This window comes from Rattus norvegicus, chromosome 5, assembly GCF_036323735.1.
Source record: "Rattus norvegicus strain BN/NHsdMcwi chromosome 5, GRCr8, whole genome shotgun sequence".
NCBI classification, from domain to species: domain Eukaryota; kingdom Metazoa; phylum Chordata; class Mammalia; order Rodentia; family Muridae; genus Rattus; species Rattus norvegicus.
In genome coordinates, this window is record NC_086023.1 from 24,169,917 (window position 1) to 24,196,384 (window position 26,468).

Consider the following 26,468-nt stretch of genomic DNA (forward strand, 5'->3'; position numbering starts at 1 on the left):
TCATTGAGTAGAGCATTGTTCAACTTCCATGTATACGTGAGCGTTCTTCCCTTACTGTTATTGAAGACCAGCTTTAGCCCGTGGTGGTCTGACAGAACACATGGAATTATTTCTATATTTCTGTATCTGTTGAGGCCTGTTTTATGACCAATTATATGGTCAATTTTGGAGAAAGTACCATGAGGTGGTGAGAAGAAGGTATATCCTTTTGTTTTAGGATAGAATGTTCTATAAATATCTGTTAAGTACATTTGGTTCATGACTTCTCTTAGTCTGTCTAAGTCTCTGTTTTATTTCTGTTTCCATGATCTGTCCATTGATGAGAGTGGGGTGTTGAAATCTCCTACTATTATTGTGTGAGGTGCAATGTGTGCTTTGAGCTTTGGTAAGGTTTCTTTTACGTATGTAGGTGCCCTTGTATTTGGAGCATAGATATTTAGGATTGAGAGTTCATCTTGGTGGACCTTTCTATTGATGAATATGAAGTGTCCTTCCTTAACTTTTTTGATGACTTTTGGTTGAAAATCGATTTCATTTGATACTAAAATGGCTACTCCAGCTTGCTTCTTCAGACCATTTGCTTGGAAAGTTTTTTCCAGCCTTTCACTCTGAGGTAGTGTCTGTTTTTTTTTTCTCTCATGTGTGTTTCCTGTAGGCAGCAGAATGCAGGGTCCTCTTTGCGTATCCAATTTGTTAATCTGTGTCTTTTTATTGGGGAATTGAGTCCACTGATGTTGAGAAATATTAAGGAATAGTGATTGTTGCTTTCTGTTATATTCGTATTTGGATGTGAGGTTATGTTTGTGTGCTTTTCTTCTCTTTGTTTTGTTGCAAGACAATTAGTTTCTTGCTTTTTCTAGGGTGTAACTTGCCTCCTTTTTCTTTTTCTTTTTTTTCTTTTTTTTTCGGAGCTGGGTACCGAACCCAGGGCCTTGCGCTCGCTAGGCAAGCGCTCTACCGCTGAGCTAAATCCCCAACCGTAAGTTGCCTCCTTATGTTGGGCTTTACCATTTATTATCCTGGATCTGTAGAAAGATATTGTGTAAATTTGGTTTTGTCATGGAATATCTTGGTTTCTCCATCTATGTTAATTGAGAGTTTTGCTGGATACAGTAACCTGGGCTGGCATTTGTGTTCTCTTAGGGTCTGTATGACATCAGTCCAGGATCTTCTGGCTTTCACAGTCTCTGGTGAGAAGTCTGGTGTGATTCTGATAGATCTGCTTTTATATGTAACAACCTTTTCCCCTTACTGCTTTTAATATTCTTTCTTTGTTTTGTGCATTTGATGTTTTGACTATTATGTGACGGGAGGAGTTTCTTTTCTGGTCCAATCTATTGGGAGTTCTATAGACTTCTTGTATGTTTATGGGCATCTCTTTCTTTAGGTTAGGGAAGTTTTTTTCTATGATTTTGTTGAAGATATTTACTGGTCCTTTGAGCTGGGAGTCTTCACTCTCTTCTATACCTATTATCCTTATGTTTGATCTTCTCATTGAGTCCTGGATTTCCTGTATGTTTTGGACCAGTAGCTTTTTCCATTTTCCATTATCTTTGACAGTTGTGTCGATGATTTCTATGGAATCTTCTGCTCCTGAGATTCTCTCTTCTATCTCTTGTATTCTGTTAGTGATGCTTGTATCTACAGCTCCTTGTCTCTTCTTTTAGTTTTCAATATCCAGGGTTGTCTCCTTTTGTGCTTTCTTTATTGCTTCTCTTTCCATTTTTAATCCCTTCACCTGTTTGATTGTGTTTTCCTGGAATTCTTTCAGGGATTTTTGTGATTTCTCTCTATAGGCTTCTACTTGTTTATTTATGTTTTCCTCCGTTTCTCTAAGGGAGTTCTTTATGTCTTTCTTGAAGTCCTCCATCGTCATGATCAAATGTGATTTAAAATCAAGATCTTGCTTTCCTAGTGTATTTGGATATTCAGTGTTTGCTTTGGTGGGAGAATTGGGCTCCGATGATGCCAGGTAGTCTTGGTTTCTGTTGCTTGGGTTCCTGTGCTTGCCTCTAGCCATCAGGTTGTCTCTGGTGTTACCTTGTTCTGCTATTTCTGACAGTTGCTAGACTGTCTTATAGGCCTGTGTGTCAGGAGTGCTGTAGTCCTGTTTTCGTGTTTTCTTTCAGCCAGTTATGTGAACAGAGTGTTCTTCTTTCAGGAGTGTAGTCTTTCCTGTCTACTGGTCTTCAGCTGTTCCTGTGGGCCTGTGTCCTGAGTCCACCAGGCAGGTCACTTGGAGCAGAAAAGTTGGTCTTACCTCTGATCTCAGGCCTCAAGTTGTGCCTGGTGGGCTACACTTCAGCTCTCTGTGAGGGCGGCAACCAGTAGGGCCTGCGCCTCCTTTTCTCGGGCCCCCATGCACTGGGGTCCCAGATGGCATTAGGTGTTTTCCTCTTGAGTCAGAAATGTGGGCAGAGTGTAGTCTCTTCTGGCTTCTCAGGTTTGTCTGCCCCTCTGAAGGTTTAGCTATCCCTCTCACGGGATTTGGGTGCAGGGCGAAGTCACTGTTTTGATAGCTGAGTAATATTCCATTGTGTAGATGTACCACATTTTCTGTATCCATTCCTCTGTTGAAGGGCATCTAGGTTCTTTCCAGCTTCTGGCTATTATAAATAAGGCTGCGATGAACATAGTGGAGCATGTGTCTTTTTTATATGTTGGGGCATCTTTTGGATATATGCCCAGGAGAGGTATAGCTGGGTCCTCAGGTAGTATAATGTCCAATTTTCTGAGGAACCTCCAGACTGATTTCCAGAGTTGTATCAGTTTGCAATCTCACCAACAATGGAGGAGTGTTCTATTTCTCTGCATCCTCACCAGCATCTACTGTCACCTGAGTTTTTGATCTTAGCCATTGTCAGTGGCGTGAGGTGGAATCTCAGGGTTGTTTTGATTTGCATTTCCCTGATGACTAAGGATGTTGAGCATTTCTTTAGGTGCTTCTCAGCCATTCGATATTCCTCGGCTGAGAAATCTTTATTTAGCTCTCTATCCCATTCTTTAATAGGGTTATTTGGCTCTCTGGAGTCTAACTTCTTGAGTTCTTTGTGTATTTTGGATATTAGCCCTCTATCAGATGTAGGATTGGTAAAGATCTTTCCCCAATCTGTTGGTTATCTTTTTGTCCTAATGACAGTGTCCTTTGCCTGCAAAACATAATTTAATATGATATTTTAACACATACATATACAGTATACATCGTTATTTTAATGTAGATGCCTTTTTCAAATAAATTTTTCCTGAGATGAATGATGTAGTCTTTAGTTAATTCCTAAATTGATATTTTGGATAAAACTATAATTGCAGATTTTTAAATCAATTCCCCTCATGTGCTTTAAATTTGGTACATCTTAAGTTAATGTAATTATCAATTAAGAAAACATGTAGAGTTTTTTTAACCTCCAGATTTTATCCCCATCTCAGTTCACCCTCTGATTGTTCCACATCCCATACCTCCTCTCCTTCCCAATCTGCCCTCCATCTCAATGAGGATGTCCCCACCCCTCCATCCCCCTTCTCCACCAGAACTCTCCACTCTCAGGGGCCTCCAATCTCTTGAGGGTTAGGTGCATCTTCTCTGACTGAACCCAGATCCAGCAGTCCTCTGCTGTATATGTGTTGGGGGCTTCATCTCAGCTGGTGTATGCTGACTGGTTGGCAGTCCAGTGTCTGAGAGATCTCAGGGGTTCAGGGTAATTGAGACTGCTGGTCCTCCTACAGGGTTTTCCTCCTCCTCAGCTTCTTCCAGCTTTTCCCTAATTCAACCACAGGGATCAGCAGCTTCTGTCCATTGGTTAAGTACACATATCTACATGTGACTTTTTCAGCTACTTGTTAGGTCTTACAGAGGGCAATCATGATAGGTCCCTTTTTGTGAGCACCCCATAGCCTCAGTAATGGTGTCAGGCCTTGGGGCCTCTTCCTGAGCTAGATCCCACTTTGGGCCTGTCACTAGACTTCCTTCTCCTCAGGCTCTTCTCCATTTTTGTCCCTGCAGTTCTTTCAGACAGGACCAATTATGGGTCAGAGTTTTTCACTGTGGAATGGCAACCCCACCCCTCACTTGATGCCCTGTCTTTCTGCTAGAGGTGGGCAGGGAGTTCTTACACAAGACCTGGCAAATACTTGGAAATTTTTTTTTCTTTTTTCTTTTCCTGTGACAACACTGATTTCTGAAATGTTAAGCTCTATGTCCTCCTGGTCTCTCTCACAGAGCCTTGTCTTTTCAGTTACACAGCAAGAAGCTGTAGACCCTGGGCTCAGCATACAAAGCGCTTGCTGTGTAAGAGAAAACTGAAGCACATCCCGCACCAGTGTAAATGCCAGGAGGGTATGGTGACCTCCTGTAATTCTAGGGCAAGTTGGCTAGACTATCCTGTGCATTGGACTCTGGCTAAAGGGAGAGACCTTCAAGAGAGAGCAGTGGAGGAAAACACTCAGTGTAACCTCCAGTCTCCACACATATGCACACATATGTATATGTATTAGTACTCACACATGCCTCCACAAAAATGCATACCACACACACATGTACACATCAAAAAACTGGAATTGTAGACATAATGAAAAGAATGAGGCGTCTGGTATCCCAATAAAATTTTACTCATGGATTTGCTAGTCTGTGTGTCACATGTCACTTCACATATGACACAAAATGTGCCTTCCCTCCAAGTATTTAAAAATTATTCTTAACACTTAGGCTGCACAGAAATAGGAAGAGTAACCTTGCTCCATGGGTATCATTTGCCAACCATCACCGCACAAGAATAAAGACATGAAAGGAAGACATCACCGTGAAACCCATCATTCTGTGTATGAGAAATGGGCATTCAAGAAGCCATGGAAAGATGTATGGATACATTCAATTTGAGAGTCATCAAACTTGTTCTAAGAACAAATTTAGTTTACTACAGATTAGTATATAACAGAATTGTGTTACTCTTATACATCATCTAAACAATTAAAATTTCTGATAGGGAAAATTACTTCCTAAAATAAGTGAAAACAGGAAGTACAGTGAGTTCACAGCTTAAGCTACATGGAGGGTCCCAGTCAGCCTGGGTTGCTAAGGGACTCTGCTGAAATGAAAAAGGAAAGGGAAATATCCTACTTAGGTAATAACTGCATGATAATAGTGATAAGATTTTAAAAGTTTAAGGAGTCCCGTGGATAAAGCTCGCTGCAGCAGGAGCCTCTGCTCGGCACCCACGACACCCTGCTTCAGTCCCCGAGGACAAAAACATGGTATTGAATTTTTCTGTAACCATAGGGAGACATTTGAGTGAGCGATTCCTTCAGATATTTTTGGATTTCTTCAAGATATGAATGAGACAAAAAGAAATAAATAAGATAAAAATCACCGTAGATGAATAATTTAAATGTTCTGTTCAAAGTTAAAAAACATACAAACATTCATACATCATTTTCTGAAAGGTATGTAATTTTAAAATTACTAAATGTTGCAATATTTTTATATTTATGGTATAAGAAAAAGATAAATATAATTTACATATAAATATATTTTAGTAAAACTGGCACGGCTAATGATTCTCTTAAAGTACATTACCAAAGCATTATTGCACTTAGTGTTTAAACAGTATTATTCAACTTTTCATTATTATTCTTCATCTGCAGGGCATTTAGAGATAAAACATAAACTATTTTTAAAGAACATGTAATGTCAACTTGTACTTAATGAATTCCACATACCTCAGAGCTAAGTTTTTTAATTGCTCATTTTCTCTGAGTCCTGATTGAAAATTTATCTTTTAGGTTGATTCATAATCAGTTATGACATAAAGATTAGCTGTATTTTTTAGACAAGATCCCATTCTGTAGTCCTGGCTTATCTGGAGCTGATGTAGACCAGAATAACCTCAGACTCAGAGATCTGCCTGGCTCTACTTCTCGAGTGCTGGGATTAAAGGCTTAAAAGTCTCAGGGTAGGGTTCTGGGAGGTGCCTTGTTAATTCCTAAAAAATACTCTTCTCATTGGCATGCATGTCAAAATGGGGGAAAGATAAGGTAGTTGAAAACTGGAATGAAAATTTCTAGCAACAGTAAAATAAAATATAGCGAGAGCATGTCGAAACCTCCCCAGTGTTTCTAGAACAGTAAGATTATTTTCGAAGCTCATAGACACAGAAAAGGCTGAAACATAGTTTCCTTTACCTTTATGCAAAGCACAGTGTGACCCATTACAACATTTTTATAATACAGTTTCACACCTGAAGAACCTTACTAGTGAAAAATCAGTAATTTCACTAAAACGTGAATTTCAAGCCCTTTCATAATTAATTGGTAGTTTTCATAAAAATATAAAGCAATTTCCTTAGGAAAAATATCCTGCCAATTGGAATATCTTCATTTTGAAAATAAATACAAAAGACATTGCTTTCTGAAAGTGATGAAGCTCTGGCCCCAGCTATGTGAACACCCAGGAATGTGGGCAGCGAGAACAAAGTTCTTCCCACTAATCCAGTCGCTAGGGCGCATCAGTGAGCATTGGTCCCGAAGGCCTGTTTAGTGATGACTCTCAGCCGCCAAGTGACATCATCCAGTGTTCGCTTCTTCCAACCACGTATCAGTGTTTCAGTTTATATTTAAACTCAATATCATGTAGTGGTGGCAAAATTCCCAAGCCTGCCCGGGACTGGTCTAGAGGGGGACACTTGACTTGGCTCTCCACAAACTCCAGTTCAAAGCAGGAGAGCATCAGGATCAAAAACTGCTTGATTTCTTGGACGGCAAAGAGTCTTCCAGGACATATTGTCGCGCCTGATCCGAAGGGCATGTAGAAACACTTCAGCTTGTTTCCATTACTGTAGAAGGTGGTCTTTGCTTTCCCGCTTTCATCAAGGTACCGGTCATATTTGAAAGTCTGCAATAAGAATACAACAAGCCAATGAGATGTTTTGAAAGTAGCGTGTCCCACCCTTGACTTGGGAGACCCAAAGTGTAAATTTCTACTAATAACTCCATCCTCAGCAAGTTAGCGCGCAGCCAGCTCTGAACCAGAGGGACACTGGGAAGAGCTTACAGAGAGCTGGTAAACTAGAAACTCTAGGTGCCTCCGAGCTCTGCCTGGGGACTGGTTCCTCAGTTAGGCAAAGAAGCAAGAAGGTTTCTAAAGAGAAACTAAAAGGATGAAGTCAGATAAATTGTCCTCCAATAGTGTGGATCTGGGAGAAGGTACTTTTTAAAGGAAAATAAAGGTAGCTTTGCAATGACTGAAAACATAATAATCTAGCAGAATCTTTGAAATGAAAAATATAAGGTCTAAAACTCTTGTCTCTATCAATAAAGTGTCCAAACATATTAATATTTGTTGTAATGATGGGGAAATAACTATGGTCCCGATGAGCAAATCAAAGCTGTCATACAAACAAATCCAAACCCATTCCTTATCTAAACCTGCATGGATATCACCACGATACTGAACTTTGATGAGCAGAAACTTACCAAAGGGTCTGGGTAGATTTCAGGATCCAAGTGCATTAACTGTGGATAAAGAGCTATCATGTCATCTTTTCGGATGTTATAGGAACCGTCCTCAAGATGGAGAGTGAAGTCCTCCTTAGCTGTGCGGATATTCAAGGATGCACTGGAAAGCCTCAGAGCCTCCTTGATGATGCTGTCTAGATATTTTAAAATAGAAGAAGTCAGATGGGAGGGAGGAAAAGAAGGAAAGGAAATGGCAGTATGGGAAAGAATAATGTATACATTAAAATAATCTCGATTTATTCACTTTTATTTTTGCGGCTGTTTTGCCTGTATGTGTGCACGTGCACCATGCACATGCCTAATGTCGGCACAGGTCAGAAGTTGTCAGATAATCCAGGCCTGGATTTATGGATGGTTGTGAGCCTCAACATGGGTGCTGGGAGTTAAATCTGGGTCCTCTGCAAAAGCAGCAATTGCTTTGAACCACTACTCGGCCATCTCACCAGCCCTGAGTTTATGCACTTACAGGCTACATAACATAAAACCTGAACTACTTCTGACAACCTACACAAAATGGGCAAATGTAAAGTCAATGGGTGAAAGCTTCCCAAAGCCGTGTCTGTTGCCACTGTGCTATTCTTGGCGACTCGGGTGTTCTAAAATATATTTTCAATCTGCTCATCTAAGTCAGTGGTTCCCAACCGGTGGGTCATGACCCCTCTGGGGTCAAACAACCTTTTCACAGGTTACTTATGACTATCCGAAACCACAGACTTTACATTACAATTCACAATAGGAGAAAAATTATAGTTCTGAGTAGCAATTAAAATAATTTTATGGTTGGGGGGCCACCACAACATGAAGTGCCACAGCATTAGGAAGGCTGAGAACCATTGATCTAAGTTACTATTTGGTATGATGTAATATTCTTCACCGTCAGTGAGAACTAGATAGTGACCCCTCATTTTATAGAACATTAATATTATTTCTGTAGAACACCAGACAGTTAATGATATTGGATAAACTAGTAATCGGTTTTGTGTGAATTGTGGTTGACACTTCTAAGACTAAACACGGTGATAGAGAGATGTCTCCAGTGATTTCACGGATGTGCCATTCAGTGTTTTGGAGGTCTCCCTTTCAGCCATACATTATCTGAGGATGTGAAGTGCTGTCTGCTTCTGAGTAGAGGCATGCAGGAACACGGTAAACCTCAGACTACTTGGAGTCTAAGAGAGGTCCAGTCTAGCCTTCCAGCCTCTAACCTCCGCTGCCTTCTTCTCAGGGTCCATGACATGATTGTGTGCACAGTCATAAATAGGTGGTGCTTCGTTTACAAATGAGAGGGGGGAGGTGACCAAGTCTCCCACATCTGGCAGCACTGGACCTAGATTTCTGCCACTATTGTTCTTTAACTTTCTTTTTATTCTTTATGAATTTTACATCGTGCACCACCCAGTCCCACTCATCTCCCCATCCCCCCTCCTCTGCCTCCTACCCTTTTAACATCCCTCCAAAAGAAAAGAAAACAAAATAATAATAATTATTATTAATATTATGGTAATAATAATTATTATTATCTTTGCATGGAAGCTGTGGTAAGTCACGGTCTGGCACACACTTCTACCCAAACAGCTTTCTCGCTAGTGTTCACTGCAGTGAGTTATTGGTCTGGTTCGAGGCCAGTATTGATAGTGTAGCTGAAGCCAGAGGGCTGGAGCCAGACTCCTGCAACTTTTAATAAACTACACTGCTCTGGTACCATATGTCGGCTTCTGTCCCTTACAGGAGAGAACTTACAGAGATTATTTTACTATAAACGCATGACGCTTCTGTATTCTAGCAAATGTAGAAACACAGGAAGAAAAGCCTCAGTCCCACTACCCAGCCCAATCATTCTTCCTTGATGGTACCTGGCTCCCATTAACTCCATCGTTCATTTTTCCCTAACCTTAATGGTTTGGATGGACTAACAGAGGCAAAGACACAGAGTGGCTGCCACTGTTTCCTTTTCTAATCCCACGCATCATCCCACCCTCTGGGTCTCAGTCCCTTGCTTGGTAGACACAAATGAAAATGTCCCTAGCTATCAGATGTTTTGGGGGTGTGCAAAATGCTTGGCATAATGTATAGTACATAGTTTGTGTTGAGCATTGTTATTAATGACAAGGTGGATGGGGGTAGCATAGCGGGCACACCTAGTACCGGCAGGTCATTCAGTTGCACTTGATCCAAGTAAATGGCACTCCCTCCAGAGCTGAGCTCTTGGCCAGCACTCTGTAAAGCTCCACTCACTTCTTCAGAGGCTGCTTTCATTGCTTCAGGACTCCTGTGGAAAGAGCCGTATGGGGAAAATGTCCTCATTCAGAGAACTGCAAGTAAATAGCAATTATCCCTTCCTTTTAATGAGGTGGCTATGGTAGTAGGAAGTATGCCAGGAGAGGTCCTAGTACCAGGGTGTGCAAGGGGAGGAGGTCATGGGAATGTGCGGGAGGATGTATGGCAACGGGAGTCTGCCAGGGAGTATGCAAAAGGGCACTGAACTGGATTCGTGTCCTTGAGTTTAGGAATGGGCATTAAAAGGAGCTTTGCTATGCAAAAGCAGAGCTTTGGTCAGATCTCTATAAACTAAGGATTGAAATATACGATGAACATAGTAAGTCAGAAGGGATATGTCACCTAGCATACAATTACAAGGGATTGGTTAATTCTCAAGTAGAAGTTAAAATTTACCCTTAAAATTCATACCATGGCTTCAAAACTGTGCTTCCATTTATATATTACTGTTTTTGAATGGTGGGATAAAGGATATTCCATTTCAATGCCTGGAAACTGGTAGGACGCTGAGTTTAAAACCTACTTTACCTGATTACAGTGAACTGAGCCTCAGAAATGCTTGACTAACAAGTAGTTGTGCTATTTAAAATATGGCTGCAGCTCCTATATGATACAAAATCGATGGTGTTACTTTGCTATGAATTCCAGTGAATTAGTAAGGTATGGTCACTGCTCTTATCACACCTGCAAGTCAGTCATCATTTCAAATGTTTATATGGTGGTGACGACTGCACTCGGGGATTTAATTTGATATTAAGAGGAACATATCGGGTGAGGAGCAAGACTAGGCCAGGGAACCTGTACTAATGGAGCACCAACCTGTCTGAGTTCTGTGGCTTCTGGGACATCCCTTTCGATGGGACTGTGCACCTAAAAATTGCTGCTTCTGTTACGCACATGCTAAACACGGACATTGAGTATTACTTTCTTTGTTGATAGCACAGAAAGCTCTATAAGTCTTTTTGGGTTTTGAGTTTAAAATGCAATTTCTGTCACTGGAAAGTTACCTGATCATTTGAAATAAGCTCCAAAAGGTTGCAGGAATGGTGTTTGCTTGAGATGCCCAGAGGATAGCGAGGTGCGTCTTGGCCTTCTCCATGTCGTCAAAGGTGGAGAGCGTGTCATTGAGAAACATACGTAGACGGATCAGTTCAGAGACCTGGTCCCTCACACACAGGTTCTTGTGCTTCAATCCCTCAGCCAGCTTTTCCCGAGCTTTATGTGCGGTCTTGAACAAGTGAATAGGAAGGCCTGCCACCAGTGCCGGAAAGACTTGGTCAAATTGTTTGAAGTTGTCAAGGTTGTTTAGAATAAGTGCTTTTTGTGTGTCTGTCTTTGAAATATCTCTGCCAAACAGTGTTAGATAGCCGGCTTCAAACATCACTCGGTAACAGAAGGCATACATCCCTTCCGTGACCCAGGCATTGCTCTTTGATTTAGGAAGGCCAGGAGGTCTCATGACAGATTGGAGGTTTTGCATCATGGCTTCAGAAAGTGAACACAGAGCATCTCCCTGGAGGGTTTTGGTAAAAGTGTTGTTTATATTTTCCGTGGTATTTCCATCATTTGGGTCAATGCTTCTGTGTCCAAATGCCTGGTAGAAAATAGAATCCATGAAATGGGGAGGGTCTAAGCCCAAGCTAGCTAGTGTTAGAGAGTGGCTGGAAGATAGATTAAATACATTCCCACTTCTCTGTCTGGCCTTCCCTAATATGATTTTACAGCACATTCCAAAGGTAGAATCAAGTCATACTCTTCCCTTGGGGTCAAGTTTAAATCCCAGCTTTACCGTAGGATTTCTCTGGATGGCCCATCATCCATTGGTATTGTTCTAATCTGCCTTTACTTTCTTTGTAGATACTCTTTAACCAGATTACAATGTACTTAATGACAGAGACTATAACTGATATTTTCTTGCAAAAGATCATTAAATGCTGTTTTCTCTAGAACAGATTCTTGATGGCTTCCAAATCGTGTTTAAATATACAGCCTATATCTTAGGAATGAAACGTGTGTACAAGGACTGAAGGCTAAGAGTGCCAACACCCTGCTCAGGGTGTTGTGAAGGGACGAGTGGTGCTATGAATCTGTACCTTCCTGATTCCTGCAGTGTCCTCTGTCTCCGGAATCATCAATGACAGGTTTACATCTGCCTTAAATGTCTAATGCTTATTACTAAGAAACGCCCTGATTTTATGTTACCTCTATTCTGCAACCTAACAAAATTGGAACAACTAAATACACTAATACATCAACAGACCAGGAAACAAACAGAATCTGTATAACGAATTAATTACCTTCGCAGAAGTAGTGTAATGAAATTTTTTCCAGTCAAAATATTTTCCATGACATAAGACTTTGTGGTATGACAGGGAGTTTGTGATGAAATGGACATATTTCCCCATCAGTTTGCAGGTAAAAACGTGACCATGCTTCCTTTGATTAGCTCTTAGGAACTCAAGAGGATTAGATCCAAATTTCAGAGCACAGCCCAGGTACGGAATCAACCCGTTCTCCAAAGGAGGTTCACCAGCTTTCCTGGAAGACAGAGACTTGAGAGGTTAGGAAAATGACATGTTTAGTGTTTTCTATTACTTAGTTCAAGCTTCATGACTACGGTTTGTAGATACTTCTTTTGATGATGGGGGTCCTGCTCTTTTACTAAAACAGTGGCTTTTTTGAGCCTACTAAGATATTGGTGAAAGGTGATTATTAAATCTACCCACTTGGGCTGGAGAGATGGCTCAGCGGTTAAGAGCACCCGACTGCTCTTCCAGAGGTCATGAGTTCAATTCCCAGCAACCACATGGTGGCTCACAACCATCTGTAAAGAGATCCGATGCCCTCTTCTGGTGTATCTGAAGACAGCTACAGTGTACTTATATATAATAAATGAATAAATCTTTAAAAAAAAATCTACCCACTTACCAACCCAGCCAGCAGCCCACCCATCAGTCTATTCACCATATATACATACATCATCAAGTACTCATCAAATTCTTTTCTGTGCCTGTGTCTGATTGCTTTTTCCCTACAACAGGGCTTAAAGTGTTAACACAGCCAACAAGATTCTTGTTCTTGGTGTAAAAATGAAACTATCACCTAATGATTAGACTTGCTCTAAGAATCATTTCCCCCAAAGAATGCCTAAAATGTTCCATTTGCTTGTTTTTTTTGTTTTGTTTTGTTTTTTAACAGATGTGAAACATCAAATAACAGAAAGGGCTACAGCACTAAAGTTTTTTTTTTTCTTTTTCTTTTTTTCAGAGCTGGGGACCGAACCCAGGGCCTTGCGCTTGCTAGGCAAGTGCTCTACCACTGAGCTAAATCCCCAGCCCCAGCACTAAAGTTTTAACAACCTACATAATTTAAAATATTGGCATTCTGAGGGCTGGAGGTGTTACTGAAGAGCGGAGCTTGTGCCAGGATGAAAAAACCCTCCATTTGATTCTCAACTCTGAAAAAAAGAATGTTAGTATTCTGCAATGATATTTGGAAAGAACAGGAATCTCATTTGAAAAATTAGATAATTATAAAATGAAACTGGGTCAGGTAAACATTGACAGACAATGAACTATAATCCACTACTCTTTTTCTCTCTCTTAAATGTTTTATTAAAATTATGAGCTTATTTATCTCCCGACATAAATGATTTTATTTCTTGTAAGAACAATTAAGTATAATTGATATTTCCTTTCCTAGCATGAAAATCAACAGTTTAATTAAAACTGAAAACTTTCAGGTTTGAATTAAAATAGCCAAAGGGGCAAAGAAATTTCTTTAAAGTAAGACAACGCACAGTAGTCTACCTCTCTGAAGATAATGCCAGGGGCATTCTCCTATTTTGATGTTGACATCACAGAAAATATCTTAATATCCTGTCCCTAAATGTTCTTTGAACTATTCAAATGGCTGTCATGTGCAGGCGCCAAGGTTTCACAGCCACACAGCTGATTACCACTGGAAGGAAACGTTAGAGGCAGACAGACTCACACTTGGTGCTCTCACCAGGCTTAGACTGAGTCTGAGGAAAATTCAAATGAATGTGTGTTTGCTGAGGCAGTGCGTCTATTCAGTTCATGTCACAGAAAGATCCCTCCCAAATACTACTCTTCTTAGCTTAGGTTTGTTCCGCCCATGCAGACACAAACTTACATCGATGACTTGTGATTTCTTTAGTTATATTTCACAAGATCTGCATTACCAGTGGCATATGTGAATGTTCCAAGGGGGACTCTCTACATCTTACTAGATTTAGTCAAAGAAGTACGTCTTTAAATTTTAAATTTAAAAATATTAATGCATTAGTATTTTTTGCACTACATAATAGTGAAGGCAATGAATACTAGAAATAAGCTAAAAGATAAATTTTTAAAAATCTTTCCATACCTTCTCCTTATTCCAACAATAAACCATATGCAACAGCTCACCAACACGGCAATTCCCCAAATCAAAGAAATAGTCATCATTTTGCAAAAGCAGGAAAATTTCCAAAGGGGAGACTCTTTGCCTAGCAAAGCAAGGCTGTCCCGAAACAGTGGGTCTGACTAGACTTTATATGTGCACAGGACCATGATCCAATAACTTGAACTTGAGTGACCAAAGCAAACACTATTTGTCCTCCTACTAGAAAAAAGAAGAAAAAAATAGCATTACCCGGCCTTGAACTAAGTCCATAGTCTCAGAAGAGGCTCCAGAACAAACAGAGAGCTGCAATACTCGATAAGCTGAAGGTCTGTCCCTCATGTGCTGACATAACATCCAAAGCCGGGACAGCAGCTAATGCTGTGCTCTGTGTGTAGAAAAAGAAGTAAACAGATGAGCACATCTGTCAAAGGTGTGGAGCACGACGCAAAGCAAAACAGGCAGAAGCTTCCCATCACAACACTGGCTGCCCATAATGTTACCCTTCGGGGAAAATTATTTAAATGAACCTCCAGAAGTATCCCGAAACCAATCCTAAGGGACGCGAACTGTATGGAACTATTCTCCTGCTTGACTGCTCGGTGTGTTTACAAAGCCACAGGTATTTCATGTGGTATATGACAGGTTACCTATCTACCATCATCGAAATAGAAAACCTCCCAGGACTCATCTACCAGGAAGCCACAGCTTGAGAATTCACTCCTTACCAATTGTTATTGGTAATTAAGATGTATTTTATTTCAAATAAAGACTACAACACTTCTTGTCCGAAAAGTAAATATGAATTCATAATTTACCTCCTATACTACTCATAGACTGGCATACATCCTTCCCAACTTTATTTAACATAATCTTTCATTCTGTGCTGGAAGTTGAACCCATGGCCCAACTCCTCCTAGGTAAGCCCTCTACCTCTGTGATATACCCCAGATCCCTGTTTAACATAAATATTAATTGAGCGTTTTTATGTCCCAGGAACTCTTTGAAGATATTCTTGTTTCAGGTATTAACAAGATATGGAGTTTCTCTACTGAAGATTATATTTTAATGGGGAGACAGGTGGCAAATATGTGTTGTGTATCCATAAAATGAGGTGTCCAGAGCTACTGGGGGATGAAGAGGGCTTTAAATATGTTGATAGGAAAAGCTTTTCTGAAAAGATGGTCTTGAGATGGAATAGCCAAGAAAACACATTTCCAGGAGACCGGAAAGCAAAAGTGAAGTTCCTGAGCAAAGGATGAGCCTGATGTGCGAAAATATAGAATGAATGAATTAGAGCAGAGTGAATAGGGGAGGAGTTGGGTTAAAACAAGAGTCAAGAAGATAAGCAAACACTGGCTCATGGAGGGATGCTTGGGAGTGGGGAGAGGATCGTGCCGGTTGCCTTGGAAGGCAGTACATCAGTACAGTGTGCTGAACATTTGAAAATCCAGGAGACGATGTCAAATTGTCAACTGAATGTAAGAGTCTGAGGTAAGGAGAAAGGAGAAATTGGGGATGTAAATGTCGAGCCATTAGCATTTTTGATATTTAAACCCTTTCGGGTCACCTAGCACAAAGTAAAGCCAAAGAAATAGGTAGAGTGTGGCACTAGGCCACAGTGAGTGCATTCTATTCCTTGATGTCAAAGAGGGGAGAAGAAAATAAAAGAGATAAAATGTACATGTGTATGTCTCTAGATACATATCTGTATGGTGTGTGTATGTGTGTGTGTGTGTGTGTGTGTGTGTGTGTGTGTGTGTGTTATTACCATTGACATGTGCTTAAAATTCTGCAGAAAGTTATCCGAGGGGACACTTATTCAACGTATTCATTTTTTCAAGATTTATTTATTTTATGTATACGAGTCTGCATGTACACCTGCATGCCAGAAGAGGGCATCAAATCACAATATAGATGGTTATGAGCCACCATGTGTTTGCTGGGGATTTAACTCAGGACCTCTGAAAGGACCGTGTTCTTATCCACTAAGTCACTACCCCAGCTCATCAACTAATTCTCGATTGGTGAGCATTGAGTCCTGTCTAGTTTTCTCTATAGACTCCATTTGCAATAGTTTTTTGACCTCCCTAAACAGAGTCCACAGATCCTTTATCGTGTGGTCTGGGACTATAATCATAAACATCAGTTGCTACACAGCAGGATAGATTTTCTCAGAATCTATTATCTCAGACCTCCTAATGCTTTGTGCACCTTAAGTATATTTATATTGCTTTTATAAAATGACACATGGCTCTTGAGGGGCCTAACCCTAATGCATCCAACCACAGCAGAGTAACCGAGGAAGCAACAGCCTCATAGCCAAGCAAGCCAGGTCTCTAACCCTGTCCCATAAATGACAGCAGACAAAAATAGGAGAAGCCACAGGTGGCCTCTTAGTATTCTCTTTACAAATTCCCATGAACCTGGAATTCTCTGCAAATAAGGATGTTTCAACATGGGAAGGGAAAAGCACTCTCGGAGCCTCAGAAAGCTTCCTGAGGTCTTCTTCACCCACCTTCAGAGCAGCGTAGACTCTCTCCAGTCGCCCTGGCTGGCATTCATCCTGATGTCCACTACCCTGTCCTTTTCTTGTTCCTCCCTTACTTGTAACACCTTGCCATGTCAGGCACCCAAGCACGTATATGGAGACACAGACACACGAGAGTGGAGATTCGAGATTCATACTTAGTTTTCGTTGTTACATAGGCATTGGCTTTCCTTCTAACAAGTCCACTTCTTGCTGCTATCCTGTGCTCGCAAACAGCATCTACCAAAGCTTCTAACCTGGGGCTGGAAATGCTAGTGCTCTCTGAAGTTGTTAAAACTACAAGTAGACTGCAAGGGGATGTGTGTAAACGATTTTCTGATGAACAGTGCATGAAGTTTCATGCCCGGGTGTGAGGACAGCTGGGTGTTCTTAGCATAGTACTGGGACTTTATGGTGTTGAATGCCCAACTTTTTCTCCTCCTTTTCTTTAATTCCCTATTTTAGTTGGTAAAATTTTATTAATTTTCTGTTTCTGTCTTTGTATCTCTCTGTGTGTGTGTCTCACACACATGCACACAAGCACGACACACGCACACACACACACACACACACCATGACACCTATTGCATGGTGGGCACTGAACTAATCCTGGGGACACTGTGTAAAACACAACAGCTGTGACCCTGACCTGTGGAGTTTCTATTGCAGCAGTACAGATAGATGCCCTGAAAAGACAGGGTTATTATTGTCCAAAGTCCTGGCATACCAAGTTGAGTTTATTTCGACTCTAATACTGCTCTAATGGGTCACTTTCTTTTCCATTTCTGTGGGATACTATAGAAGACCATAAATCCTGCAGTTTGGAAGAACTTGATTTTGGCCTCAGAGAATATAAGGCCTAAGCCCAGTTTCCAGTCATCATAAATAGAAATGGGCAAAGCAGGCTAGAAAGTCAGTGGTTAAGATCCCTTGCAGAAGACCTCAGATTGCTTCCCAGCACCCATACAGGAAAGTTCACAAGTGCCTGTAATTCTAGTTACAGGGAACCTCTGGCCTCTGTGGATACCTGTGCACCTGCTGTACACACAGACTCACACTGACAACCACACATATGCATGAAGAAAGAAATCATTAAAAAATAATTGATAAAACATGGGGTCTTACACACAGAAGAGTAGAAAGAAAAATCAACCACTACAGCTGTTAGCATGCATATTCTGGTGGCACATTTGATTGAACTGTGTATTAAAAAGTACAATAGCAGAGCAAGGGTAGAGCTCAGTGGTGGGAGCACTTGCCTGGGATATGTGAGTCCCAAAGTTCAACTCCCAGCACTGGAGGGAGGGAAGGGGGAGATAGAGAAAGAGAGAGAGGGGGGGGTCAGAGAGAGAGGGAGGGAGAGAGAGACACAGAGAGACACGGAGAGACACAGAGACAGACAGAGAAACAGAGAGAGTGGCAGAGAGACAGAGAGACAGAGAGAGAAATAGAAAGAGACAGGGAGAGGGAGAGACAGATGGAGAGAGAGAGACAGAGACAGAGAGAGACAGGGAAAGAGAGAGGGGTAGGGAGAGGGAGAGGGAGAAAGAGGGAGGCAGATGTGCAGTAAATAAAGCAGGTCGAATGCTTTACATAAAAATAGTTGTCAACATGGTCAAACAACTGAGTCAAACTAGCTGCTGTTCTGAGTTCAGCTGAACTGAATTAAGGTGAGTCTTTGACTTTTCCATGTCTGCAAAATGAAAAGTCCATGTGAGGTGCCAGAGCCAGTTCACAGAAGGGCAGGTCAGGATGGGGTGGTGAACCTGGCTGTGATTACCTTAGGGCAATTATAGTAAGCTTTTGGGAAACATGTCTATTCACTTTTGAGTTAAAAGTATATGAAGCTGTAGAAAATAACTACTTGTGTAATAGAATAGATTGTCTGATTCCCCAAGATAATTGTAGCTACGCAGAGTAGCACAGCCCTGGAAACCCAGCACTCGGGATGCTGAATGAAGCAAGAGGACTGCCATGAACTCAATCACAGCCTGGATTATATAGTCAGTACCAGCATCCAGTACTATGTTGCAAGAACTTGTCTTGATAAAAAGAAAATGTACTTTTGAATCATAAATACCTGGTTTTAAAATTATAGGTATCTAGTAAAACTCAAGTATAAAAAATATATGTGTTAAGTCATTGGAAACTACTTAAGTTTTAGGGAAGTACACAGTGCCTTAATTCAGTGGGAAAACGTAATGTACCACCACCTAACTATATATTAATTAGTATTTATTTCATGCATTTTGTTCACATTAACTTATCACCTGTTTTGTGAAAGACATTTCTTAGATGCTGGAGATAAAGAGATAAATGGACAAAATGAAGCCTCTACCCTACGTGGGGATACAGCCAATCAAAAGTTAGGAGAGACACTGCTTGGCGTCTGGCAACATTTCTATTATTAGGAAAGGTTAAAGCAAGGCCTTAATGTTTTGTGCCAAGACTGTCAGTACTTGCCTCCCTAACCACGTGATAGCAGTGTGAGATGAGTGCTGCTGTCTCTCTATGCAGATGGCCTGATCCTGTGGGTCTCTGGCACCTAGTCCACATCCATCTCTGCTGCACCCACTATGCAGCATCTAGGGAAAACCATATTGCCCAAGTTACAGAGATCAAAGTTAAGTCCTTTCTTTGCTTTCTTTAGAACCCTCATCCCAATCTCAGGTTGGTCTATAAAGTTCAACTACGCCATCAAACTGATGAACCAAATGAAATGAGCCTCACGGGGTGAGGGCGCAGAGACACACAGACGAACAGATGGATGGACAGACTGGCGGACAGGTCTACCAGAAGTAGATTGTGTTCTTACTGTCTTGATAATTTCCTTAGATGCACACAAGACTTAACATCAACAGAATATTAATTTATAATGTTCCTAACTGCTTTGTCTTTCAATGCCACAATCAAGATATTTCTTAGTTCTGGGCTATGAAGATTTATACTTTCATTTTGCTCTCGTGGCTTTTAAATGTTTTGCTCTTAAATTTAGACCTGATTAATTTTGGGACAGTTTTTTGTATATGACACGGCATAGGAGTTCAGCTTCATTCTTTTTATGCATTGCTGTAGCTGTCACAACACTGTTTGCAGAAAAACACTTTGTTAATGAAAGCTTTTATAAAGATTATTTTATTTTATGTATTTGAATGTTTTGATTGCATGTATGTCTGGGCACCACATCTATGTATGGTGCTGTGGGAGGTCAGAAAAGGGTGTTGAATCCTTTGGAACTGGAGTTATGGACAGTTGTGACTGCCATGTGGAAGCTGGAAATCAAAGTTGGGTCCTTTGCAAGAACAACCACTGAGGCATTTCTCCACCACTCTCCCTCATTGAAAGTTTCTTAGATATTTGTGTAAATTAGTTGACTATATATGTGGGTCTTAGGGCTAAAGAGATGGCTCTGTGAATAAGACCTGGGTTTGTTTCCCATCATCTGCAGGTTGTCCAACAACCCTACCCAGTTCCAAGGGATCTGACACCATATCCTGCAATTCACATAGACAGTACATTTATCCATAATACTATATACATACATATATATATATGTGTGTGTGTGTGTGTGTGTATGTGTGTGTGTGTGTGTGTGTATATATAGCATTATAAATGGTTGTGTTCTGAAATTTTAAGTCTATTCGATTCATTCTATCAATGCTGCTCCTTATGTTCATAGTACGCAGCCTTGGTACAAGTTAGGGTAGACTTGTGTTAAGATTTAAAATCAGTAAATATAGGTCTCCTCATAGGATTAATTTTAGAGACATTTTCGACGATTGTTTAGTGAGTACTCTGCATCTCTTATATTTCCACATAACTTTAGGATCATCTTTGATTACATCTAATTTCTTGTCTAGATCAATTTGAGGAGAGGACAGTCCATCAGAATTAGGTTCCTTTTGATTGGGGAACATGAGTTTCTGTTTGCTGAGGTCTTCTGTAGTTTTTTTTTCAATAATGTTTTGTCGCTTTTATTGTATAGTTTGTTGCACTTATTTCTAAGGACTTTATGTTTTCACACACGGAGTTGTTTCATAACTCCAGTTACAGTGTTCATCGCTACTGTTCAGAAATTATAAAGCTAGACTGGATTTTTGAAATTTCGCCTTGCATCCCCTAACTCTGAAGAAGGTAGCTCTCAATACTACTGTGTAGATTCTTCAGGTCTTTTAATAAACAGGCTCATTTATTCTTTGAGACTATTTTCTCCTTTTATTTCTCTGGTCTAGCTGCACCAGATACAGCCATTAGTAAAATGTGGAACAAGTAGTGAAGACAGAGATCCTTGTCTAGGAGAAAATATTTCAGTCACTTATTTCATTAAGTGTATCAGCTGTGGTATCTTGAAGTCTTCTTTGTAGATATTGATTTCTTACTTGTAGAGTGTTTCTCATGGAAGGGGGAGAGATTTTTGATCTGTTGTTTTTCTTTGTCAGTGAGATTCTTTGTGTTTCTCTATGCTGCTGGGAAGTATTTCATTGTTTCCTTTGCTTGCTAGGCTATTTCTATTGGTGGGATAAGTCCTGCTTGTCAGGGGTATAAGGCTATTATGGTTATTATTGCTAACTTTGTTTATGGGAGATTTCTCAATCCATGGGCACTAGGGACACTGGTTTGGAATGGGTCTCATATAGAAGATCTTTGACTTTAGTAGTAGGCATGTCTTAGTTTGGGTTTCATTGCCGTGAAGAGACATCATAACCAAGGCAAGTCTTATAAAGGAAAATATTTGGCTGGCTTACAGCCTCAGAAGCATGTCCATTAACATCATGGCAGGAAGCATGACAGCATATACAGGTCTACATGGCCCCGGAGATAGAGTAGAGTTCTACATCTTGATCTAAAGGCAGCAGAAGGAGATTCTTCCACACTGGGCAAAGCCTCATCATATTGAGACCTCAAAGCCCACCCACACAGTGACACACTTTCTCCAGCAAAGCCACAACTCCTTCAGTAAGGAAGCATTGAAACATGGGATTATATGGGGGCCAAACTTATTCAAAGGTATCACTGCCTCAGTATGATGATTTTGAAGTTTCTTCCAAATTCTAGATGAGTTCACAAAAGGTGGCTGCTAGCTCTATATTAGATGTTCAGTACAATTCACTTAGAAAGCCATCTGGTTCTCAAAAATTTTACAAACTTTCCTACTTTAACCCTCCTTCTAGGACAGATAATATTCAGACTTCTTAAATTCTGCCTGAATCAATTTGTTTTGTCTTATTTTACCTGGCTTTGTTTTCATGGTTCTGGGTTTTTATTTTTTCAGTTTGTATTAATTAATTAATATATTTATTTTGGTTTTGCCACACATACAACAAACTTTAATATCTATTCTAAAGGTTTCAAAATACAAACCTCAACCACAATTGGTGACTTCTACCAAAACACATGTGTGAACATGGTAAATAATTTATTTCTTTCAAGGCTATGATGAAGAAGAGAAGAACAGAATGTTTTTGTTGATATTGAAAACATCTCTGATGCATACACTCTTTACCAAGTCACTTACATGGATAGGGTTTTTATCTGGTATAAGTTTTTTTCCTATTTACTGACATTGAGATGACATAAAAGACTTTAAAATATTTACATCACTGTAGACATGCCCAAGAAATTAATATAAGTTCACTCTAAGAAAGAAGCAAGGTTTTTGACAACGTCATGTAAGTCCCGCTATAAGATGATACAACAGTCTAATTTTCCTGGAAATCAGCATGAACATGAATATTCTTACACAAAGACATAGCCAAATCTCATAATTACAATCTAAGGAAGTTGATGAACAAATAAAAATTTACTCATGTTATTTAGTAAGCATTCATTACTACAACCCAGGGGTTGAGGCATTTGAGGGTTTGCCCACAGTTTTTCTTCATCATGAATTGGATCATGTAACAGAAAGCAAACATGTAGGCTTTAAGTCAGAGAAATCAATCCTTCTCAGTTGGTGGTATCTTTTGCGGAGAATTGGGAAATGCTCCCCTGCTGGAGAAAATATGTCATTGGGGGTGGACTTGATATTTTTTACATACTCACACCATTTCTAGTTCCCACACTCTCGTTAATGCTACAGGTTGAAGGTGTGAGCTCTGAGCTCCCTCCTTTAACTGCAACATTTGACACTTGTTGCCCTGACACTTTCATGGTGATCAATAGCCCTCCTGAACAGTAAGTCAAATTAAATGCTGTTAAAAGTCTCCTTCCTTTTGAGGTTTGGTCTGTTGCTTTGTATTGTAATGCTAAGGGCGGGCCCCCAAGTCCTGGTTGAACCAGAGAAAAAAGAGTCCGCACATAGACCCATGTGATCCTGTGGGACCTTGCCCCCAGGTTACTTCAGATCAGTGACTAAAGATGACAACTGTCAATAGCAGAAGAGACATAGACAGGGCTCAGGGTCACTGGACTTGGGGTCAGAGGATAACTGCCAGTAGGAGGAGAAGGTAGAGAGAACAGAAAGCCACCATGGTTTAGGGGAGTCATAAAAGAATGGCCATGTGAGGTGGGTAATTGAAGTTAAGATCAGCAACCCATACGAAACATGGCAAATCACATGTGGGGTTATTGGCTGGGAAATAGATGTAATAGCATAGACGGCACATGTTTGCCACGCTCCTGTGCTGACTAAGACTTATTATAAATATAAAGATTATGTGTGTGTTTTATCTGGAAATAAATGGTAAAAGGTGGGAGGAAACCCTGGGTTGGGGTTAAATTTGTGTACAATACCTTAGAAATCTTATCACAGAAACAGAAAAGGCACTAATATTCACCCATAGAACTTTACATCTGAATGAATTTGGCAGTTTTTATCTTTATAAGAAGCTAATTCGTGGTTTTTTATTGGTTTCATCGATTCCCATTTCTCTCCACTATTTATTCTGGCTTTGACCTTTATTCTCACTTCTTATTTTTAAGATTTATCTAGCTCCCATTTTTATAGATCATCATGGCGAAAGAGTGAGCTGCTTGGTACCTTTCTTGGACTTTTATAAATGTATTATTACCATGTGCATTAGTATTATATGTGTGCATAGGGTGTTGGGGAGTGTCCCACGCGCCACAGCATGTGGAAGTCATAGGGCAATTTAGTGAAGCTGTTTCTCTCCTTGCTCTTGTGTGGCTTTATGGGCTGAACTCAGGTAGCCAGGCAGGTTTGCTCACCCTCTTTCCTGTACTTCGTGCAGCCATCTTGGTTAAAGCTTCCCTCTGAGCGGTGCTGCCACTTACTATAATATTTTGTTGGTTTATTGTACTTTATGTTTTGAGCATTTTTTTTGTTTTGTTGTCGTTGTTGTTGTTTATTTTTCAAGACTAACTCACCATGTAGCCCTGGCTCTCCTGAAACTCACCGTGGCAATCAGGCTGGCCTCACACTCACAGATCTGCTTGCGTCTGCCTCTGGAGTGTTGGGATGAAGACCTGCACCATCATGCCCAGCTTGTACTTCATTATACTCGCCACATTTTTATCCAGTTTGTGATTTCTTCTTTGATTCACTGGTTATTTAGGAGTATATTGTTAAAGTTCCACATATTCGTGATGATTGAAATATTTTTGTACTATTTCATTCTAATTTTATTTCATAGTTATTAGAAGATACATTTTGTATGATTTCGATATTTTTAATTATTAAGATTGATATTATGACCTGTTGTATAAATGTCCCACAGAATGTCACACATGCCCCTGAGAAGAATTTGTGCTCTCCTGTTGCTGTACAGAGTTTGCATTCTAAATATGTCTGCTATGAATACTTTAGGTACAGTGCTCCTTAAAGCTTCTAGCTTCTTTTCTTTTTTGTTTCTTTTCTTTTATTCAGAGCTGGGGACCGAACCCAGGGCCTTATGCTTGCTAGGCAAGTGCTCTACCACTGAGTTAAATCCCCAACCCCAAGCTTCTACCTTCTTACTGACCTTTCTAGCTGTTCATAACATCATTAACCTGAGGTTCAAAAGTCTCTAAGTTTAGTTGCTGAACTGCGTGTTTCTGATGCATTCTGCATGGCTTCGAGGGCTGGACTAACTGACACGAGGAGTAAAGATAGGGCAGACACATGTAGGGATGCTGGGATCAAGTGCGCTGTCTTCACTTTGGTGGGTGGCACCAAACACACAATCTGGAAACTCAGTTCATTTATTATACATATCTGAATCAAGGAGTTATTATACCAATCAGAAGAAGTTTTATACTGTTGAACCGATCAGGGGGATAGGTTTAGCTAGTCTCAGTAGGAGGCCTCTACAGGGGAAGTCTCAGGCTCCAGTCAGCCCAGAGGAGGAAGCTGTAGCTGATGGCTTTGGTACACCCAGTCAGTGTTCACACCTAGAGGAGAGGAAGGCTTTGTTATCCCTCTGAGCCTCACCCTTTGCCTCTGCCATGTAAGTGTCCCTGACAGCAATACCCATTCTCTCAGGACTCCATCTGCCCCTTACTCGTCCACCCAGGGTTTCCTCTGCTCTTCACATATTTCTCCCTTCAATTCTGTCAGTTTGCTTCAGTCATTTTTGGAACTTTGTCATGAAATGCATATATGTCCATTGTGGCTTTAACTTCTTTAGTTGCTTATTCTCTTGAGAATTATAAAATGTTCTTTGCCTCTAATAACAATTTGTGATTGGCATTGTCTTGCCTTTGCCCTAGTATATACAGCTCTGGCAATAATGGAATACCTTTCCCTTGCATGATTCATTTCTGGCAAGTGTTGAATAGTTACAAGCTATACACAGTATACACAGTATACAACTATACACAGTATATATATAGTATATACAGGAATATAAGATCAAAATTTTTATTGTTTTAAGTTTCATTCAATCTTTTATTTCCTTACTCTTCCTGCATAAACATGTTTGTACAAGGAACTTGGTTAGACATCACATTGAAAGAGATTAATGAGTATATTGCCCTCTAGTGGACACCTTGACTAAATTATAGTAGTCGCCTTTTATTGGTAGACAATAAATTTCAAGACCCTTACTGAATGTCTGAAACTGCCAACAATATCATACCCATACTGTGTTTTTTCATATACGTGCATACTTGTGATAAATTTAACTAATATATGAGGAAACATTGTAGCATCTAAATAATAATTAGAAATTGTAACATGCTATGTAATCAGAATCATGTAAATTTAGACTCCCTCACTGTTATAGTTTGAATGAGAAGCATACTCCACGTGCTCTTGTTTGAAACTTGGTCTCATATTGATGGTGCTGTCTTGGGATTTGATGAAAGCAATGGATGATATGGCCTCCATAGCATCGGTCACTGGAGGCAAGCCTTAAAGATTACATCTGCTTCTGGCTGTGCCTGAAATGCTTTGCTTCCTATTATGCCAAGGTGTAAAAACAGCTACCTCACAGAAGCACTGACAAAGACTGAGCCTCTCCTACCATCACTTCTTCCCTGGTACCACGCACTGAAACGTTCTGAACCATGAAGCCAGATGAACCCTTCTTCCTTGAGTTGCTTCTGTCGGTAATATATCACAGCGATGAGAAAATGAATATATATTGTCCCTAAAGCTATCTGGTTTTGTTGTCTTCACCCTTCTTCTCCTGGTGATATGAGATAATGCAGTGCCTATTTAGAAGATGCCCACAGTGAACTCAGATAGCACTTTACTTGTTCACCGAGTGTGTGAGTCTTTCCTCTTAGGGGTTCTTCCTAAGAAGTTTCTCAATCTCCATCTGAAAGAGACCCCTACTGTTCTATCCTTATATCATTGACTTATCCATATACA

The 26,468-nt window shown here is 40.3% G+C and overlaps 1 protein-coding gene across 1 annotated transcript; it reads right to left on the minus strand.

Annotated features, from left to right (window-relative positions):
- Nucleotides 1–4,588: 4,588 nt before the first annotated feature.
- On the minus strand, nt 4,589–14,286 carry Cyp7a1 (cytochrome P450 family 7 subfamily A member 1). Its single transcript, NM_012942.2, is given in 6 exon segments — nt 4,589–6,883; nt 7,465–7,640; nt 9,645–9,775; nt 10,791–11,377; nt 12,081–12,321; nt 14,173–14,286. Coding segments are annotated over 6 exon segments (1,512 nt in total). The 5' UTR covers nt 14,253–14,286; the 3' UTR covers nt 4,589–6,586.
- Between the last annotated feature and the right edge of the window lie 12,182 nt (nt 14,287–26,468).